The 17,767-nt window shown below is 56.4% G+C and overlaps 2 protein-coding genes across 3 annotated transcripts; one reads left to right on the top strand and one right to left on the bottom strand.

Moving 5' to 3' along the window:
• Positions 1–107: 107 nt before the first annotated feature.
• Positions 108–2,666, top strand: SAC3D1 (SAC3 domain containing 1). Its single transcript, XM_036928391.2, has 3 exons — positions 108–464; positions 657–1,237; positions 2,060–2,666. Exons 1-3 carry the CDS (start codon positions 229–231, stop codon positions 2,560–2,562), a joined length of 1,320 nt encoding a protein of 439 aa, XP_036784286.2. The 5' UTR covers positions 108–228; the 3' UTR covers positions 2,563–2,666.
• A 472-nt stretch (positions 2,667–3,138) lies between these two features.
• Positions 3,139–12,677, bottom strand: NAALADL1 (N-acetylated alpha-linked acidic dipeptidase like 1). Of its 2 annotated transcripts, none has more exons than XM_036928066.2 (18): positions 12,461–12,675; positions 12,206–12,378; positions 12,006–12,127; positions 11,506–11,628; positions 9,530–9,813; positions 9,326–9,430; positions 8,510–8,595; positions 8,276–8,395; positions 5,852–5,937; positions 5,704–5,767; positions 5,551–5,618; positions 5,294–5,385; positions 5,120–5,210; positions 4,282–4,363; positions 4,023–4,196; positions 3,860–3,947; positions 3,657–3,749; positions 3,139–3,326 (listed from the first exon to the last, which is right to left on the bottom strand). In XM_036928066.2, exons 1-18 carry the CDS (start codon positions 12,658–12,660, stop codon positions 3,140–3,142), a joined length of 2,238 nt encoding a protein of 745 aa, XP_036783961.2. In that variant the 5' UTR covers positions 12,661–12,675; the 3' UTR covers position 3,139. The 2 variants fall into 2 exon arrangements, 1 of the variants encoding a protein (XP_036783961.2); XR_008999145.1 differs by having other exon boundaries at positions 3,311–3,326; positions 3,839–3,947; positions 12,461–12,677.
• Between the last annotated feature and the right edge of the window lie 5,090 nt (positions 12,678–17,767).

Raw genomic sequence — 17,767 nt, 5'->3', positions numbered from 1 at the left:
GGAGTTGACTGACCACTTGCGACCTGCAAATCCCCGGTTACCATCTGGCCTTTTGCAGAAAAAATTTGCTGACCCCAGATCTAGAAAATGGGGAGAATGGTCTCCATGGAAACAGTGGAGAAAGGCCGATTGAGCCAGGTTGTTTGGTGGAAGATATGCAGGGGAAACCAAAGGAGAGGGGCGTACTCATTTTTGGGGGGATGCCTAAAGCCAAACGGCGGCTGATCAATGGTCCGAAGCCTGGGAGGCGTGGCTCCTCTCTTGCCCCGCCCCTCCTACAAAGCGATTCGTTGCAGAAGGGGCCCCGAAACCGGTGCATCTTGGGAGCGGCCCAGACCTGTACGCGGCGTCTTGTGGGGGGCATTGTCAGGTCTGAGGGGGCGGCGCAGAGGTGGCGGCGCTGAAATTCAGCGCAGTGCGTCTCCGGAGACCTGCTCGAGTCTTGTGGGAGGTGACAGAACTCGGTGAGAGGATGGCGACGGTCAGACGGGTGGCAGGGACGTTAAGACCGGGTCGGGAAGGTGGGGCCCGGCCGTTATCGGCCCCGCCCCGCCTCCGCCGGTACTCGGCAGGCCTCCGCGAACCCTCCTGCAGAATGGGGCGAGTGGCCGCCGCTGTCCCCGGGATGCTGCTGAGCGCCCATCCTCTTCCCCCAGTCCACCCATGTCTGGCTGCGAGCTGCCCATGGGCACGTGCCCGGACATGTGCCCGGCCGCCGAGCGCTCCCAGAGGGAAAAGGAGCACCGCCTGCACCGCTTCGAGGTGGCACCGGGGTGCCACGAGGACCGTCCCCGCGCCGACCCGCAGCGATCGGTGAAGGAGTACAGCCGGCCGGCCGCCGGCAAGGCCCGGCCCCCATCAAGCCAGCTGCGTCCGCCGTCCGTGCTGCTGGCCACCGTGCGCTACCTGGCCAGCGAGGTGGCGGAGCGCGCCGATGCCTCCCGCGCCGAGGTGGCCAACTTCGTGGCGGACCGGGTGCGCTCTGTGCGACTAGATCTGGCCCTACAAGGCGTGGGCGACGTCGAGGCGGCAGTGGTGCTGGAGGCGGCCCTGGCTGTGTTGCTGGCAGTCGTGGCACGGCTCGGGCCCGACTCAGCGAGCGGGCCAGCGGACCCAGTGCTGCTGCAGGTTCAGGTGCAGGAAGGCTTCGGTTCGCTGCGGCGCTGCTACGCCCAGGGCGCCGGGCCGCACCCCCACCAGGCTGCCTTCCAGGGTCTCTTTCTGCTCTATAACCTAGGTGAGTCGGGGTCCCAGCAGCGGCGCAGAGCGGGAGGGAAGAGGCGTCCGCCATGTGGACAGTGCAGGCCAGGGAAGGAAAGAGAAGCTTTAAATTCACACCACTAGCTTTGTCCCTGATCCCTAAATGTGTGTCAAGTAAATGCACCCAGCCCCAAAGTGGGCCTTCTGGTCTGTCCCTTCCCATATCTAGGGCTTAGTTTTCTCCATTAAAGCGGAGGGGACGGGGTTGGAACAGGAAAGTTGGTCTAGGTAGTGACTTTGAAACGTTTTTTAACCTCCAGTTCAGTCAGTGTTTCAAAGAAGCCACAGGGCCAGTGTCCATGATTGTACCGGAAGGGAAGCAGGGACAGAATCTTCTTGAAGAAATGGCCTTACCAGGCGGAGGGGAGGAAAGTGTGGCAGAGCCCCCTCCCTAATCTGTGGGGCAGCTAGGGCAGTGGAGAGAGGGCTGGGTTTGAAGTCAGAAAACTTGAATTTAGTTGGGCCAGGTTCTACTACATACAAACTCTAGGACAGCCTCAGGCAAGTCAGTAGATTATCTGGGCCTACAAGCACTGCCTCACTTTATTGTGAAGATCCAGACTTTGAAGGGGCTCTGGCAATTCATTCAGCTGCGGCTCAGAAAGGACCTGACAGACAAAGTGGGAGGGAATTTCGGTGGGCTTGGCCTAGTGACGTAGCTAGAGCGGAAGGTAGGCGGTACCCAGGGCGGAGGTGAGCGTGGCTGAGGACAGGAGCAGGTAGCCCAGAGGATGGAAGGGAAGGTGGGCCTGATCTCGGAGGGACCTGGCCTTCTCATCCTGGCCTCCTGCCCTCACAGGCTCGGTGGAGGCCCTTCGTGAGGTTCTGCAACTGCCCGCTGCCCTGCGTTCCTGCCCGGCCCTGCGCATGGCCTTGGCTGTGGATTCGGCCTTCCGCGAAGGCAATGCCGCCCGCCTGTTCCGCCTGCTCAGGATCCTGCCCTACCTGCAGAGTTGCGCTGTGCAGTGCCACGTGGGCCGTGCCCGCCGTGGAGCCCTGGCCCGTCTCGCTCGTGCCCTGAGCACCCCCAAGGGCCAGACTGTGCCCCTGGGCTTCATGGTCCACCTGTTGGCCTTGGATGGCCCCGAGGAGGCACAGGACCTGTGTCAGACCCACGGACTGGACGTGGATGGACAGGGGAGAGTTGTGTTCCTGAGGGGTCGCTACACTGAGGAGGGACTGCCACCTGCCGGGACCTGCGAAGTGTTGGTGGGGAGCAAACTTGGAGGGCGCACCCTGGAGGAGGTGGTGATGGCAGAAGAGGAAGATGAGGCTGTGACCAGGCCCAAGGCCCCAGCATGAGTTTCCCAGAGCCCAGAACTGGGTCTGAGCACATGGGTCCTTTTTTCATGATTTCTACACAATGAAAGAACTGGTTTTGAAGGATCAGTAGTTAGGCTTGATTTATTTGGGGGAGGGCAGGGAGGAGTTAAGACACACTAGGGATATGGAGGGAAAGGAACCCAAACTGGGCAAAGCCCTGTCTACCCTGGGCCTCAGTTTCCCTGCTGGTCCCGAGGGCTGGCACTGGTGGTCCCTGAGCTGGCATCTGAAGTTGGCATTGTGCATCCTATCCTTACCCACCTCCCACTAAGGGCAGTTGGTGGCTTTGCCATTCCCTGCCATTCCCCACCATCCTGTCTCCTTCATCCTCTGGCAACCAAGAGCCAGGATGTGGGAGATTTCCATCCAGAGCTTGTCACTGCCCTCAGATGTCCACAGCTGGTGGCACCCTGAGGTCTTGCCATAGAAGCTTGAGAGGGTCCCATGGTCATGCCTTGTCCTAGCCTCAGGGGAGACAGGGACACCCCCAAAGAAAACTGGAATGGGAGAGGGTGATGGTGAAGGCTGGTGGGGAGTTGAGGAATGAAGGCTGGGGTTAGAGGTCAGCCACAGGCCTCAGGATGGCTGCCGCGCCCTCCAGGGCTGCCACCAAGATGCTGAGCTGCCTCTGTACCTCAGCCCAGGCTGCAGATCCAAGGCCTGTGTTCATGGCCCGCGAGCAGGCATTGGCCAAGCCTGGGAACGTGGCTACAGAGCCAGTGCGGGGTGCCCAGAGCACATGGCTGACAGGAGAAATGGAGGAGAAGCAGGGTCATTTGGGGCCAGGAAAGGAGAGTCTCAGCTTGGAATGGGCTCAGCTCCTGCGTACAGCTAGACACAGAAGCATCTTCCCACTACTTCCGAAAGCTGAGGTGGTGGAAGGAGATACAGCTTCTAGTCCTAGGATGACCTTGACCGACTTGCCTCCCTCTTTTGAGCCTGATTTCCTAGCTGTGTCAAGGGGCTGTGCTGTGTTCTTAAAGGCCAGCAGAGCTCTGATGTTCTCCCTCAGGTGAGTGCCACTGCCCAGCCTCACCCCTCTGCACCTCCCAAGAGCTTTGGGACAGGCTCACCTGTAGTAGTGTTCTTCAGGGAAGGCCTGTGGGTTCAGGAAGCTCCGTTCCAAGAGCATCAGCTGGTCATTGAGCATCCGGACCTGCAGGGGGCTGGAGGTGGCAGGACCTTCTGGTCACTCTGGAGCCAGCAGCCCAGCTGCTAGCCTGCAACCTCCCCTGGATGCCACCCTCCCAGACACCTGCTTGCTGCCCTTGCTCACTCAGGGGTGCCCTTCTGCAACGCTGATAAGTGCTGGCCCAAGGCTGCGGCCGCCCCCTCGAACTTCTCCACTGCAGTTACCAGAGGCCCTGTGGGGAACAGGCAGCATCTCAGCCTTGGGAGTGTGGGGTTCCCCATGCCCCAATGTCAAGGCAGCTCTGTACCTAGGCTGATGCTGTGCTTCTCCAACAGGACCCCGAGGTCCTGCTGGGCAGCCTGCAGGAAGCTGCGGAGGGTGTCACTATAGTCACTGACATTGAGAGGCAGGAAGAGGCTGTCACTGAGCCGCAGAAGCACGCTCCCTGCTGTCCGGGCCACAGCCTGGTGGCTGCTGAAGCCTGCAGGGAGGGTGACAAGGCCAGGGCTGGATCTTCAGCCCACACTTGTCCAGGGGTGTCAGGATGCACCTTGCCCCCTTCTCACCAGGGTCCACAAACTTGTCCACGTAACCAAAGGTGTCAAAGGCTGTGTGATAGGTGGGATAGATCCGGGCTGAGGTCTTGCTCTGGGGGAAAAAAGTCCAGAGGTGACGGGCTTGGGGTGGGTAGTGAGAGGAGGAATACCTACAGTGAGCTACAATGTTGGGGCAGGATTTCAAATCATTGCCACATCCATGAGATAGGTTCTAGAACTCCCACTTTACAGAAGAGGAAACTGAGGCTCAGAGAGGTTAAGTAACTCACCTGACATCACATAAGTAATAAGTATCAGGTGCCAGTTTCCTGCTTCACATGAAGGAGAAGAGCCTGTGGCTTTGGAGTTAGGAGGACTCAAATCCTAGCCCCACCACCCAGCGGCTTGGCCATGAGAGGGAAAGAGCACTCCTTGTAACATCAAGAGGAGACACAGACTGAGCATTCTGCATCCCTTATCCCATTTCAGCTTCATGCGATGCTATGAACCATTCCATTTTATACTATTTAATCTATTCCAGGGTAAACATTTCAATTTTACCTCGGGATCCCCGGAATCAGGATGCATCTTACAGTTGATGTTGTCATCCTACAACTATTGGCAGTGGGTTTTTTTTCCCCCTCCTGAATAGTATAATGGTGCATCTTACAATTAGTAGTATCTTAAATTTGATAAAATAACGTAGATTAGTGTAAACAGACGCTCAGTGAAGAGAAGAAATTTGGTCAAGGTAGCACAGCTACTGAATGATGAAGCCGAATTCAGTCTGCACTAGAGAAGCCCGAAGGGGAGGAGGGTGCTGGCAGAGCAAGGTACCAACTTGGGGGATGGAGGGGCACCCGCTTACTCGATCATAGGTGTAGGCAATGTCCATGGAGGAGATGCCCAGGTAGTGAATGAAGGGTGCGTAGTCGCTGCCAGCTCCCAGAGAGCCCAGGCTGCGGGAAGGAAGATGAGGTCGGGCTGGAGGGCGCTAGGCCAGTCCACCCGCCCGGGGCCCCAGTCTCGGCCTTGGGCTCACCTGGGGACCAGGCCGTACGCTGGACTGCTACGGTTGAAATACCGGATCCAGTTGTCGTAGATGCTGAGGCTGCCGGGGCCTGGTGCGAGGATCTGACCGGGAGGGGAATCTAGTCTCGGGACCAGCCCTCCCCAGGCCCAACATCCAGGAGGGGCGCTCCGCCCACCGAAGTCTCCAGTCTATACAGCGTTGCGCGTTCCACAAGGCCAGCCCCCGTCTGGCCCCGCCCCTGCCCCTCCAGCCCCTCCTCCTTCCACCTGTTTGGCTGCAGAGAAGATGACGCTCTGGACCGGAGGCGTCCCCTGCGCCCTCAGGGTGGTGTTGGCTGTGGGAGGATCCAACAAAGACTGTCTTAGGGCTCCAGCCCGTTCGTTTACCTCTTCTCCCCAACAGCCCAGCCGCCCGCATACCAAACACCGAGATGTCCACGTTGATGTAGGCCACGGTGCGCTCCCGCAGCTTGCAGAAGAACTCCTGCGCGTGGGAGGGGCGCCGTCAGCCCGGCGGTGCCCCGCCCCAGAAGTCCCCTCCGCCGCCGACCCGGCGAGGCCCTCTCACCTCCGTGAACTCCGTGGAGCCAATGAGCCCAAACTCCTCTGCCCCCCAGCTCGCAAACACGACTGATCTGCGGGGACGCCAAGTGCCTGGGGAGAATAAAGGGCTGGAGGGCTGGATTCCCCCGGATCTTGGGGTGGCTTAGGGGGAAGATTGGGAACGCGGAGGGGAAGGAAGGCTCAAAGCGGCGGGCAGACGGTGACAAGAGGTAGGTGCTAGCACCTCTGCAGCCAAGCCTTCCTGGAGGCTCCGTCCTCCGTTTCCAGCCCCCTCCTCTTCTGTACCACTCCCCCAGCACTGCTCCCCCTGCCAGCCTCCCTGTCAGGTGGTTCCCGACCGAGAGCCCTGCCTCCCTCTGCTCCGTACAGGTGTGCTTTGAGAAGACCTCCTGAGACTCCACCTCCGATCTCTCTTCCATACATTCCGTGCAAGCCTTGGCATAACTTTCTTCACTTGGTGATATAATACATCCATGTTCTCCTTAGGGCATTATCCATATGTAGCCAATTCTTACAATAACGCTTTTAGGGAGAGACTCCCATTTCATAGTCGAGAACACTGAACCACAGAGAAGTTAAATGACTATGCCCAGGGTTACACAGCTGATAGGCATCAGAGCAAGGGTTCAGGTCCAGGGTCTGGCTCCAGAGCCCAGGAGCTTGACCAGTGCCCCACATTGCCTCCTAGCATCCTGCAGCCTGCCTTCCATCTCCGTTCTCTATGCCCACACTGCCCTCGCCACAGTCCCCAGCTACTTCCCAGAAGCCTCCGCGGTTCTGGCTTGTTCCCTCACCTTTTCCAGATTCCCCTTCACCCGATTCATGCTCCTGGGTGTGTTCCCAGTCTCGCTGCAACTCAGTCCCTTTGATCATTCCTCATCTTTTTATTGTAAATGAAATTTTTTTAAGTATAAAATGATCACATGCTTGCAATGACAAATTCCCACACTTTCCTGCCGAAAATTCATTACCTCAACCTAATCAGACAAACCCAAACCAAGGAACATTCAAAATAATACCAGGATCACGAAAGACAAAGAACATCTAAGGAACTGTTCCAGATTACACATGCAACTGTCACCTGGAGTGTGTGGTACTGGATCAGTTCTTGGACCAGGAAATTCTTTTGCTCTTAAGGTTATTGTAGGAAAAATTGGCAAAATTGTTAATTTCCTGATTTCCTGATTCTGATCATCGTACTCTGGTTGTGAAAGAAAATGTCCTTTTTTTAAAGGAAATATACAGTAATGTGTTTATGTGCAAAGGTGCAGCATTTCTGCATCGTTAAGCACTTCAGAAAAAAATATAAAGATAGATCGAGCAAACATGGTAAAACAAACATTAATATTAGGAGTATCTGTGCAAAGGGTATATGAGGCTTTTTGGTATTATTTTTGCAACTCTTTTGTTAAGTCTGAAATTACATCAAAAATCAAACCCTTGAGCAGCAATACAGAGAAGTTCCTGCCCTACCAAAGGGAGTAGAGTCAACAACTCAGCCTTTCTACACAAGTTTGCCAGCCTCCTGCTCCTTCTCACTGGATCTCAAGCACACCTATGGTTCCATATACCATTTATGCCGCCAACTCCCCAGTTTATCTCTGCAGTCTCTTTTCTGACCTGGACATCAGCACTTTCAACTGCCTGCTTGCCCACTCCCCTGGGCTGCTCAGACCAGAAATCAGAAATCCGGGAGCCCTCCACCCATGCTTTTCTTCACCTGTCACCAACAGACCCCAAGGTCTTCACACTGTCTGCTTCCCACTGCCCCCACCCTGGTCCAAGCCCCACCATCCCTCCTGGCCCTGTAGCACAAGAAGCTGTTTAAAATGTGGACCCAAGTATGTCGCCCTTTTGATTAAAACCCTTCACCATCTTTCCCACCCTTGAACTGAATTCCTCCGTTCCCAGCTGGGCTGTCAGGCCACGTGGCTTGGTTCTGGAGCTCTGTCACCTGGTCCAGCCCCTCCTTCCCGCAGGCTGTGCCCTCCACCAGCCGCCTCTATGGGGAGGCTTCCCTGAGTCCTGGCTTGCAGCTGGAAAGCCCCTTAGATATTTTTTATAGAATATATTCACAGTTGTCATCACATGCAGAAACTCCTAAGTGTTCACTGTGGCATCTCCAGTGCCTAGAACTCACCTGGCACACAGCAGGCAGGCGGGACACATTTGCCTCAGCTGGGCTGAAGCTCCTGAGAGCAGAGCCCAGGGACTGCCCTGCCCATGGCACCCAGCCTCCCTCCACTGGAGGGCCACAGGAGGCTCTCAGGAGCTGCTGGGCTCCTCCAGCGGAGCCAGGGCTGGTGTCCCACCGTGCCTGCCCCCAGGGTCCTGAGGCTCAGCACAAGGGTACAGGAGAGAAGAGAGAGGAGAGGTGGACCGGGATGCCCACGAGCTCAGGGAGTACCAGGGGAGGGGGCCGCCTCACCACTCTTCAGTAGGGTCCCCAGGACTCTAGAGAGTTCCAGGAGGACAGCAGTGCCACTGCTGGGGTCCACGGCCCCGTGTACCCAGCTGTCTCGGTGGTTTCCATAAAGCACATAGCGGTCTGGTGGGAGGAGCAGAGAGTCAGAAACAGGTGGGGGTGGGGGACAGGGGTGGTCAGGGGTGTGCAGAGCGGGGCAGGGTCCTGGGGGTGCAGGCGCCAGGAGAGGGTGCTCACCAGGCTCCACAGCCCCACGGATGCTCCCCAGGATGTTGGAGGAGTTCCGCAGCTCCAGGCGGTTGTGGACGCTCACGTTCACCTGGCTGGGGGCAGTGAAGAGGAAAAGAGTCTTGGCCCTGCCCACTTTCCCACCCTACCCAGGGCAGGGGAAACGGAGGCCCAGAGTAGAAGAGGACTTGGCAAGATCACTTGCCCAGAAGTGCTAGGAGGGGCAGCAAGGCTAGGACCCAGCACTCCTGGTTCCAATTCTCCTGTCCATTCACTCGCTCACTGAGTACCAACTGGACCCTTGGTGCACGCTGGCATGCTGGGCTCTGGGCAGTGACTGAGACAAACAAGGACCCACCTCGGGGGCCGCCCCATCCTGAGTGAGAGAGACCATGGGGGAGGGGACAGCTGCAGCAGGCGAGGGGCCTGGGAGGACACTAGCAAGCTGACCTGGGAGAGGATACCCTGTGGCAGGTGGGGAGGTTAGTGCAGGCCAGGAATGGCGGGAGCAGGAGTGCAGGGAAGGGTGTTACCAGCAGAGGGAACAGCGAGGATAGAGGCGCTGATTTGGAAATGAGGTGGATATATTCAAAAGAGAGGTGGCAGGAGAGTGGAGGTCCAAGAGGAGGTAGGGGGCCCTAGAGGGCCTTGTGGGCTACCCAGCTGTTTCACTGGCTTCCCCAAAGACAAGTCTTTGGAATCATGGGAGGGGTTGGGAAAGAGAAGAAATGGAAAAGCCAGGCCCTCTGAGGAGAGGGGAAACCCAGGGTCAGGGAAGCATAACAAGGGAAGAAAAGGGAGGAGTTCCAGGAGGAGACATCTCACCTGTCTGCGGGGAATCTACCGTTAGGCTGGAAACCAGGGCCCAACCGGTAGTCACAGCCGAGTGCTCCCTGCCAGGAAGCTGGAGCTGAGGCTCCCTGGAGGTTACTGGGGAGGAGGGAAAGGCCCTTCAGCAAATGCGGGTGTGGAGGTTGAAGTGTGGGGGCGGTTGGAGGGCAGGCAGTAGGTCCCAGGGCACAAGCTCACCAGAGAAGGACTTTTGCATCCTCAAAGCCAATGGGCTGAGTGGGAATTGGGGGAAATCCAGGGGCTGCGGCAGGGTCCAGGCGGAAGGAGGAGGGTTTGGCTGGAAGGTAGGGAGTCAGGGGGTCCCCAAAATACTCATAGTAGGAGCCTCGCTCCACCCCCGAGGGAGGTAGGTGCCAGGAGTGAGGGAAGGTCTCGCTGGGCGAGCTCTGCCCATCGTTGATGTCAGCGGGGTCTGTGTATACCAGCACCCCAGCCACCCCATGCTTGGCGGCATTCACAGCCTGTGGGAGGCAAGGAGGCTGTATTTAGGGGCTCAGTAGGAAAGGGCACGTCCTGTTCCGCTCCAACCTTCCCTTGCAGTGGAAGCCAGGACTGTTCTATCTGCCCACTGGCAGGCTGATGCTTGCACAAGCCATTTACCATGGCACTGCTTGAGATAGCAGAGGACTCTTAGGCATAGGTAAGCCAATGCCCATCAGTGGCGCTGGTTAATAAGCCCAGACATCATCCTGCAGTGGAACAGCATGCAGCTGCATGGAAGAGCAAGGATGTGCTTGTGTGCCTACGGTCACAGCAGCCAAGGGTGGGAGCAACCCCAGTGTCCATTGATGGACAAATGGGTAAGCAAAATGCAGTGTATAACATGCAAGGGAATATTACTGAGCCTTAAAAAGCAATGAAGTTCTGAGACAGCATTGATGAACCTTGAAAAAGTTATGCAAATGAATAAGCCAGGCACAAAAAGACAAATATACGATTCCTTTCATAGGAGATACCGAGAACTGGCAAATTCAGAGACAGAAAGTCAAGGAGAGGTTACCAGGTGTTGGGGAGGAGGAAGGGGGGAGCTTTTGTTTAATGGGCACAGGATTTCTCTTGGAATGATGAAAGAGTTCTGGAAATGGTGGTTGTACAATACTATGAATGTACTGAATGCCTCTGCATTGTACGCTTAAAAATGGTTCAGGTGGTACATTTGCTGTTACAGATGTTTTAGCGTAAGAAAAACAAAATGGTACATTACCAAAATAAAAAGAACAAGGACACAGTTTTTGTACCGATAGAGAATGGTCTGCAGGATATATTAAGCTGAAAAAAGCAGAGCTCAGGACAGTAGAGACAGGAAGCTACTTTTATGTAAAAAGAGAGGGAAATATGAATATGTATTAATATTCATATGTGCTTCCTCCAAAAGGCATTCTGGTTAGGTATTTCATAAACTAAAAGTGACTCCCTCTTTAGAGGATGGCATGACAGGAGAACTTCTTCACTCTATACTTTTTTTTAAAACCAGAAATGCTATGATCCGCATAATTCCATCATACCTGTTCCCTTTTTTTTCTTTTCTTTATTTCTCTTTTTTTCTGTCTGTCTCTTTGTTGTTTGTTTGTTTAGCAGCTCCTATCGTGGGAACGTCCTTAAACATTGTAACATAACAAGATTTACTATCCTAACCATTTCAAATGGTATAGTTGTGGCATTAAGTACATTCATGTCGTCGTGCAGCCCTCACCACCGTCTCTCCAGACCTTTCATCCTGCAGATCTGAGACTCTGCACCCAATAAACAGTAACTCCCTATTCCCTTCTCTCACTCTATACTTTTTTGTTTTTTTAAAAAAGCACGTTTTAACCACCGACCTGCAATACTTAGTCAAAACATTGAGTTGAAAAGAAGCAGGGGGCGGGGCAGCAGGAGGGATTTCCGTTGAATATTCAGAACTACTTAACAGAAGACTTAGACTCCCAGAATACCGAAACCAGTTTCCTCCATCGCTTTATTCCCTAAGGCTCAGAGAGGTTGGGGGAGGCATCCAGGGTCACACGGCATGTCAGCCTTAGAGCACAGACAGCTCCCCTCTGCCAGCCCGAGCCCAGGGCCGGGCCACCACTCTCTCCCCTTCCGCTCACCTCTCCTGTCCACTGCTGGTCCGCCTCCCCACCCAACCCTCTGCATCCGAGGCTGCTGCTCACCTTGGCCCCACGCCCTGCACCCCCGAAGCGGGTCAGGGCAATGGTGCCTCCGAGTGTGATGCCCTGAGTCTGTAGCATCTTAAAGTCTTCCTCTGTGCCCCGATTAGCATAGACGAGGAGGCCCTAGTCCGGAGAGGAGGCGATCCTTAGAGCCAGGCCCAGGGACGACCAAGTGGGGAAAGGGGAGGGAAGCTGGGTGGCAAATAAGGGATTTACAGTCTGTTTCCCCAACTCACTGAGAGAGCTTGTAAGCTCCCCAAGGATGGGGTCACAGGGTTTCCTCTGTGCCCAGGTACCCCGTATCAGGCCTGGCCTTGAGCAGGGGCCATTCGTGTTTGTTGAATGACTGTGTGTTGGGGGAAAGGAGCAGCAATGGAGTGTGAAGGTGAGTAATTCTCAGGGGAGCTGAGCCCCAGTTTGAGGCCTCTCAGTCAGGATGGGAGAAGCTGGGGTGGAGCCAGGGGACCAGGCCATGGCAGTGGGGAGTGTTCCAGGCCCACCTGTGGGGTGCCCGGGGGAGCATAGGCAGCATACGGTGGCACCACATCCGGGCCCCCCTGCTCCCCAGTCAGGTTCTCTTCGCTCTGGCGGCAGGAGAAGAGGATGTCCCCAGTGGGACCCACTGTGGGGAGGGTGGTGTCAGGGCTGTGCTGCCAACAACCCCACCCAACAGGCATCCCAGGCAGGAGCAGGGCCTCACCGACAGCCACGCGGTTGGGCTGCTTCTGGTCAGGGAACGACAGCAGCACTTCGTAGGTGGCGGCCTCAGCCGAGTCCAGGCCGGACTCTGGATCCCGCCAGCGCCGCAGCAGCAGCTGCACCAGCGCCTCATCCCGGGGGCTGGAGGCCAGGTGCGGCTCCTGGGAGAGCTCCCTGCGCGGGGGGCAGGGGGCGGGAAGGCCCAGGGTTAGGGGAGGGCTGGGGGGAACCGCAGGGGTGGGTGGAAGGGCCTCACCTGAGGTTCTCCCGGATCCTGCTGGCATCCAGTTGTCCCAAGACGGTCTCGAGGATCTCCAGGTCCAGGTCCTGGGTGGCTGAGAGGCTGGGGGCTGGCGGGACAGCCCCTTTGGGGATGGCAAAGTGGCCCAGGATGATCCCCAGCCCCAAGAGGGCAGCGGCCCCCAGCACCCCTACAAGGACCTTCACCCACTGCATCTTGTAGAGTCTTGGCCAGCTGGTGTGGCTCCTTATAGACGGGGTGTCAGGTCTAGTTAACCATTATCTCATGGGCGACCCTGCCCTTTGGCCCCCAGCTAGCAGGGAGAGTAAGGGTGCATCCTGCAGGGAGGGCCAGGAGCTGTCGCCTCCCCCTCAGTTTATGCATCCTCCACACCTCCGGGGCATCAAGTCCACACGGGACACTGGGGACAGAGCTCATCTGGGTCTCCCCGTAAAACAGACGCCAGATCTGCACTGGAACTCAGAGCCCCTGCGTCAAGAGTGGGGCTGTGCCTATGCCTACCATTCCTGTCTCTTGTTTCATCAGTGTCATTTGACCTTCAGCACATCCAGCCCCAGCTGCTAGAGCAGGTTTTGAGTTCAAATCCCATCCTTTCTAAACATAAGCTGTGTGACCTTGCACAATTCACTTCGCTTCTCTGAATCTGTTTTCTTAGCTGTAAAATGGGCATGAGAGAATTTAACTCATAAAACTGTGGTGCTGTGTTCATTAAATAAGTCCATATCTATAGAAATCTATAGCCCAATGCCTGGCACAAGTGGGAGCCTAGTAAATTTTAGCTACTCCTGCCTCATCTGAACCCCCAAAATGCAAAGCCTGGAGCTAAAGGGAGAGGGGGGACCCAGAAGAAATCTCTGTATCTATTCTGCAGGGGTCGCAGCTTATGGGAGGAAGTGGAACTCTTAGAAAAAGAGGCTGTTCTAGAGGCAGAGAGGGGTAAGCCCATACTTGCTGGTCAAGGTGCCTTCCTTCTCCAGCCTCCAGCCCCGTAGGGAATCCATTCATCTGTTCATCCATCCATCACCTATTTCCCCCCCACCCTCCTCTTTACCCGCCTACCCTTCCTCTCTTCCTCCATCCATCCATCCATCTAACCATCCGCCCACCCTCCCATGTATCACTCCTTCACTTATACCTTCAGGCATCATGCATTCGTTCAGCTCTGTGCCAGGTCCATGCTTGCCTTGAGGAAGAAAAGGTGCCCAGGAACCCAAGTCCAGCTGGGGAGACAGGCTTTCAGCTCAACCATGCGGAAAACGTCCTTCTAGAGGGAGGGCCAGCTGCTCCCCGCAGCGACAAGGAGGCATCTGTCTAGGAGGGAACCTCGCAAGGGTGAGAAGGCATTCAGCACACAGAGAAGGCAGGGCGGGTGCTGCACGCAGGGGGCTGGCGGGTGCGAAGGCTGGGAGGGAGAGGAAGACATTGGAGGACTAAGTCTAGGCATGGAGCCTCTGCCAGACCTCACAGGAAGCCGGGCAGGGTTGGGAAGGTTCCTGGGACTCAAGCTATGATTCGTCCTGCCCCCGGGGGCCTATCCTGCCTTGGAACTCTGCCAGCCAGGCTGCAGCCGGTTGATTGGCCCAAAGATGCCTGAAGAGGAGGGGAAGCTGGGCCATGGTACCCTTAGTGTGTGCCTGTGTGATTTCACAGCCCCCTTCCTGCTCACAAACCCATTTTGTACCATCTGCCCCCTGCCTCCCATGCCCAGAGCACCTTGTGCTGTTGTCAGGAGGGTTAGCTTGGCATGGAGGACTATGGGTGTGGTGAGTGTGGCACCCCAGGAAGCCAGTTTTTGTTGAGGTGATTATCAGCACTCAGGTATGACCTTAGGTGGCATCAGAGGCCCTGCCAGTGTGGGAAGTGCATACATTCTTTATGAGGACACAGAAGGATGGTTGCCACAGGCTGGCAGCGGGACACCAAGGGCAGCTGGTGAGCTGAGGAACAGCCAAGCTGGGGTGATGACACCAGGAGTCAGCCCCTATGGCCTGGGAGGATTTAGCTTCTTGAACAGGCACAGCACCCCCCTGGACGAGAGTGTGTAACACCTATGCGTATGACACAGGCTCCAGCAGTTGGGAGTCAGCTTCTGTCTACACCGCTACAAGCACCAGACAACTTAATCCAGTTTCCTTCCCCCATCTTGGCTAGGGGGTGGTGGTCCTTCTGGAACATCTGGGGCTGTGGAACTTGGTGGAAATCGCTAAGATCGCTAATGCATCCGACCTCCCTTTTATTTTCTCACCTTGTTCCCTCATCCCTCTGATGCTGAGTTCTCCAATCCAATCCCTCCGGGTCTGCCAGGTCACTGGTGCCAGCGCCTGCCTACCCTCCCTCGCCTCCCACATGTACCACTCACTCACCGCCGTCCTTGCCCAGCCTGAGTCCCTTGCAAACCCCTCTTGGCACCCCCATTCATCTCTGCTTTGGTCCCACTCACCCGCTGCCTGCCTGGTGGTGACTGTCGTCCTGTGTCCTCATAAAACCCCAACCATCCACCCACTCTGCACTGTACCCTTGACCCTGCATGTGCCTGCAATGTCATGTGGCCTCGTGGAGCTTGCTTAACTTTATGATCCTCAGCCTCAAGCACTGCCCAGCCGTCCTGCTCTCTTCCCCTGCGCACTACCCCATGCCCCTAGCTGGAAATTTCACCCCCGCCCCTCTTCTGCAGCCTCTAACGTGACCCCTCCCTCCACTCTCAGCTGATGACCTGACAACCCCGCTTCCTGTTTCCCTGAGAACCTAGGAGGGAACTCACCGCTGGAGCTCCCCACCCCCTCCCGTCTCAGGGCCCTCTCCCAGGTTATGGGCGGCTGGTGGGGGCCCCCGTTTAAGGCCAAACTCCATCCCAAGGGCACCAAGGCCCTCCCCTTCACTCTCAGAGTGTGGCCCCAGCAGATTGCTCTGCTCCACTTTTTTTGGAACCCATCACTTCCATTCACCTAAAGCTCCCCTCCCATTTATAGTGTTTTACACCATTTTAAAACCTCTCAGTTCTATTTGCTCATCCGGTTACTGTCCCATTTTTCTGTCGCCTTTGGTGATAAAACTCCCTAGCAGAGTCACCTGTGCTTGTCCCCCGTTCATCTCCTCCCATCCTCTCTCAAGGCTGCTCCAGTGCAGGCTTTTCCGCCGCCCCACTGAGACTGCTCCAGAAAAGGTCAGCTCTGCTCCAAGTTGCTAAAGCTAGTGGTCAGCCCTGTTCCATGCTTACTTGGTCTGGCAGCAGCAGTGGTCACAGCTGGTCACCCTGTCCTCCTTAAACACTTTGGTCATTTGTCTTCCAGGACCTCACACCGGCCTGATTTCCCTCCCATCTTTGAGGCTGCTTTTCAGTCTCCTTTCCTGGGTCCTTGTCACCTGCTGACTGCTGAGTGTCAGAGTGGGCCAGGGCTCAGGCCATAGATCGCTTCTCTGCCTACACTCACTTCCTAGGTGAGTTAATCCAGGCTCATGGCTTTAAGTCCTGCAGTGTGCAGGCTCTAAGACAGACCCAAAGGATACTGGGAAATTAGACTGTGGCTTCCAAGATTAGATCATTAGAGAAACCTTGGCTTCTGAGTGGGAGCCTGCTGGGAGCACAGGTACCCCAACCTGCTGCCACTGGGCCTCTGGAGCCAGCTCGGAGGTGGGGGTAGAGCCATGGGAAGGCAGCTAATTGCCACCATTCACTGCATGCTATGAACTCGCCAAGTCCCCACTACATCACTGTCCTCCCAAGGGCCTCTGAGGCGGGCACTCTAGTCAACCTCACTTTACAGATGAAGTACATCCAGTTACTCGGTCAAGGTCACAGAGGCTGGCACACCAGGGAGCTGAGGTCGGAGTGCAGGAGCAGGGCCGCAGCTCCATCATGAGGAAGGCACAGGCATCCCCTTCTGCCCCTCACAAGAGAGGTGGGACGACGGGGCACAGGAGGCTGGTTTGCCAGCCCAGCCCTGGCGCCTTAAGGACAGAGAGCCCATGAAGATCTGGGCACAGCTTGTGACTGACTCAACAGTCTGTTTTGACTAGCAGTTCCAGGGAAAGTGTGTGTGTGTGCATGAATTAACAGACCCACTAGCACCCTGGGGCCCATGATGCTTTGCTGGGGGACCTCCCCTTGAAAGGGCCTGTCGGGGCTGCTGTCCTGCTGGGAGGTGGCTCTAGCAGGAGTGGCTGTAGGGACTGGGTCAGGGCAGTGCCATGCGTGCTGGGGCCCTGGGCCTGGGCAGAATGCATCTGGGCATCTGTCAGCTCTTTGGTGGCTCAGAGACACTTGGGGAGGGGGCTCTGTAACAGCCTCAGTTTCCTGCTGCCGAGCACCATGGGTGCAGCCACAGGTACTGACTTCCCTGCTGAGGTGAAGGAGGCTTTTAGAGGGAGCAGCTCAAATGGGACATGCCCGTGACTACACGTTGTGGCTAGAAGTCCTTAAACACTTACACCGATTTTAGCTGTGCGCCCAACTGTTGCCTTTCTCAGTGTGGGATGAGTCCCTTCGGGATAATGGCAACACAGTCGTTTGTACAGCTGGGTCACTGGACAAGAACTGGTTGGGAGGGGGGATGGGTGACCCTAGAGCCATCCAGGCAAGGAGGGTGGAGTCTTGGGAGAGGTGGGCAGGTAAGTCAGAGCTCAGTTTAGCTCAGCCTGGAGCTGTGACAAAACCTAGGCTCGCTAATCGAATCTGTCATCAGTCACTGGCCTGGGTGGCATCCCATGAGCCTGGAGCAAGCCAGACCAGGCCCGAGGAGGGGCCACAGACCTGAGCTAAGGCAGAAAGACGGTCATGGTCTTTTCCATGTCACAGTAGAGGATTTCTGCCCAGTGAATATCACCCTTAGGGTTTATGGCGCTTTGAAAAAAATCACCTGAGGGGGTGTGGCCCGGTTCTGCACCTCACTGAGCAGCTGTGCTACAGGATGCCTTCTTTCCTCCCTCTTGGCTGTGTACGTGAGCCATTTCTTGGGTCCTCTGTTACACCGGCTTTGTCACCGTGCCGGCTCTGTCATCTCCCTCATTAAGGTGGTAAAACAAAAACCTCTGCTCTGCCTGTCGTTGCATCAGGAATTACGGGGCTCCTAGAAAGGCTCCCCAGGGCTGGACAGATGCTGAGAGCAGCAAGGCTGGTGGGCACAAGTCCCCGGGCCTGTTGGCTGTGAGGTCAGCCCTGAGGCAGGTAAGGGGACACTCAGACCCTGGGGTGGAGTCGGGGTAGGCGCTGTGGCCCAAGGCAGAGAGAGTCCCAGTGGTGCAGGGGGTAAGGTCTCCAGAGAGTCCCCAGGAGGTGTGGGTGGAGGGGTGGGGGTGGGGTGG

The sequence above is a fragment of the Manis pentadactyla genome, chromosome 9 (assembly GCF_030020395.1).
Source record: "Manis pentadactyla isolate mManPen7 chromosome 9, mManPen7.hap1, whole genome shotgun sequence".
Taxonomy (NCBI): domain Eukaryota; kingdom Metazoa; phylum Chordata; class Mammalia; order Pholidota; family Manidae; genus Manis; species Manis pentadactyla.
This window is presented reverse-complemented; position numbering and strand designations above follow the sequence as displayed.

Excerpts from the sequence above, each read along its gene's own strand:
- NAALADL1 (XM_036928066.2), bottom strand. The coding sequence starts at position 12,660 with ATGCAGTGGGTGAAGGTCCTTGTAGGGGTGCTGGGGGCCGCTGCCCTC. Across the intron at positions 11,629-12,005 it reads CTCCCCCGGGCACCCCACAG|GGCCTCCTCGTCTATGCTAA; the intron begins GTGGGCCTGGAA and ends TCTCCGGACTAG. Across the intron at positions 4,197-4,281 it reads GGACAAGTTTGTGGACCCTG|GCTTCAGCAGCCACCAGGCT; the intron begins GTGAGAAGGGGG and ends CCCTCCCTGCAG.
- SAC3D1 (XM_036928391.2), top strand. The coding sequence starts at position 229 with ATGGTCCGAAGCCTGGGAGGCGTGGCTCCTCTCTTGCCCCGCCCCTCC. Across the intron at positions 465-656 it reads GTGGGAGGTGACAGAACTCG|TCCACCCATGTCTGGCTGCG; the intron begins GTGAGAGGATGG and ends CTCTTCCCCCAG. Across the intron at positions 1,238-2,059 it reads CTTTCTGCTCTATAACCTAG|GCTCGGTGGAGGCCCTTCGT; the intron begins GTGAGTCGGGGT and ends CTGCCCTCACAG.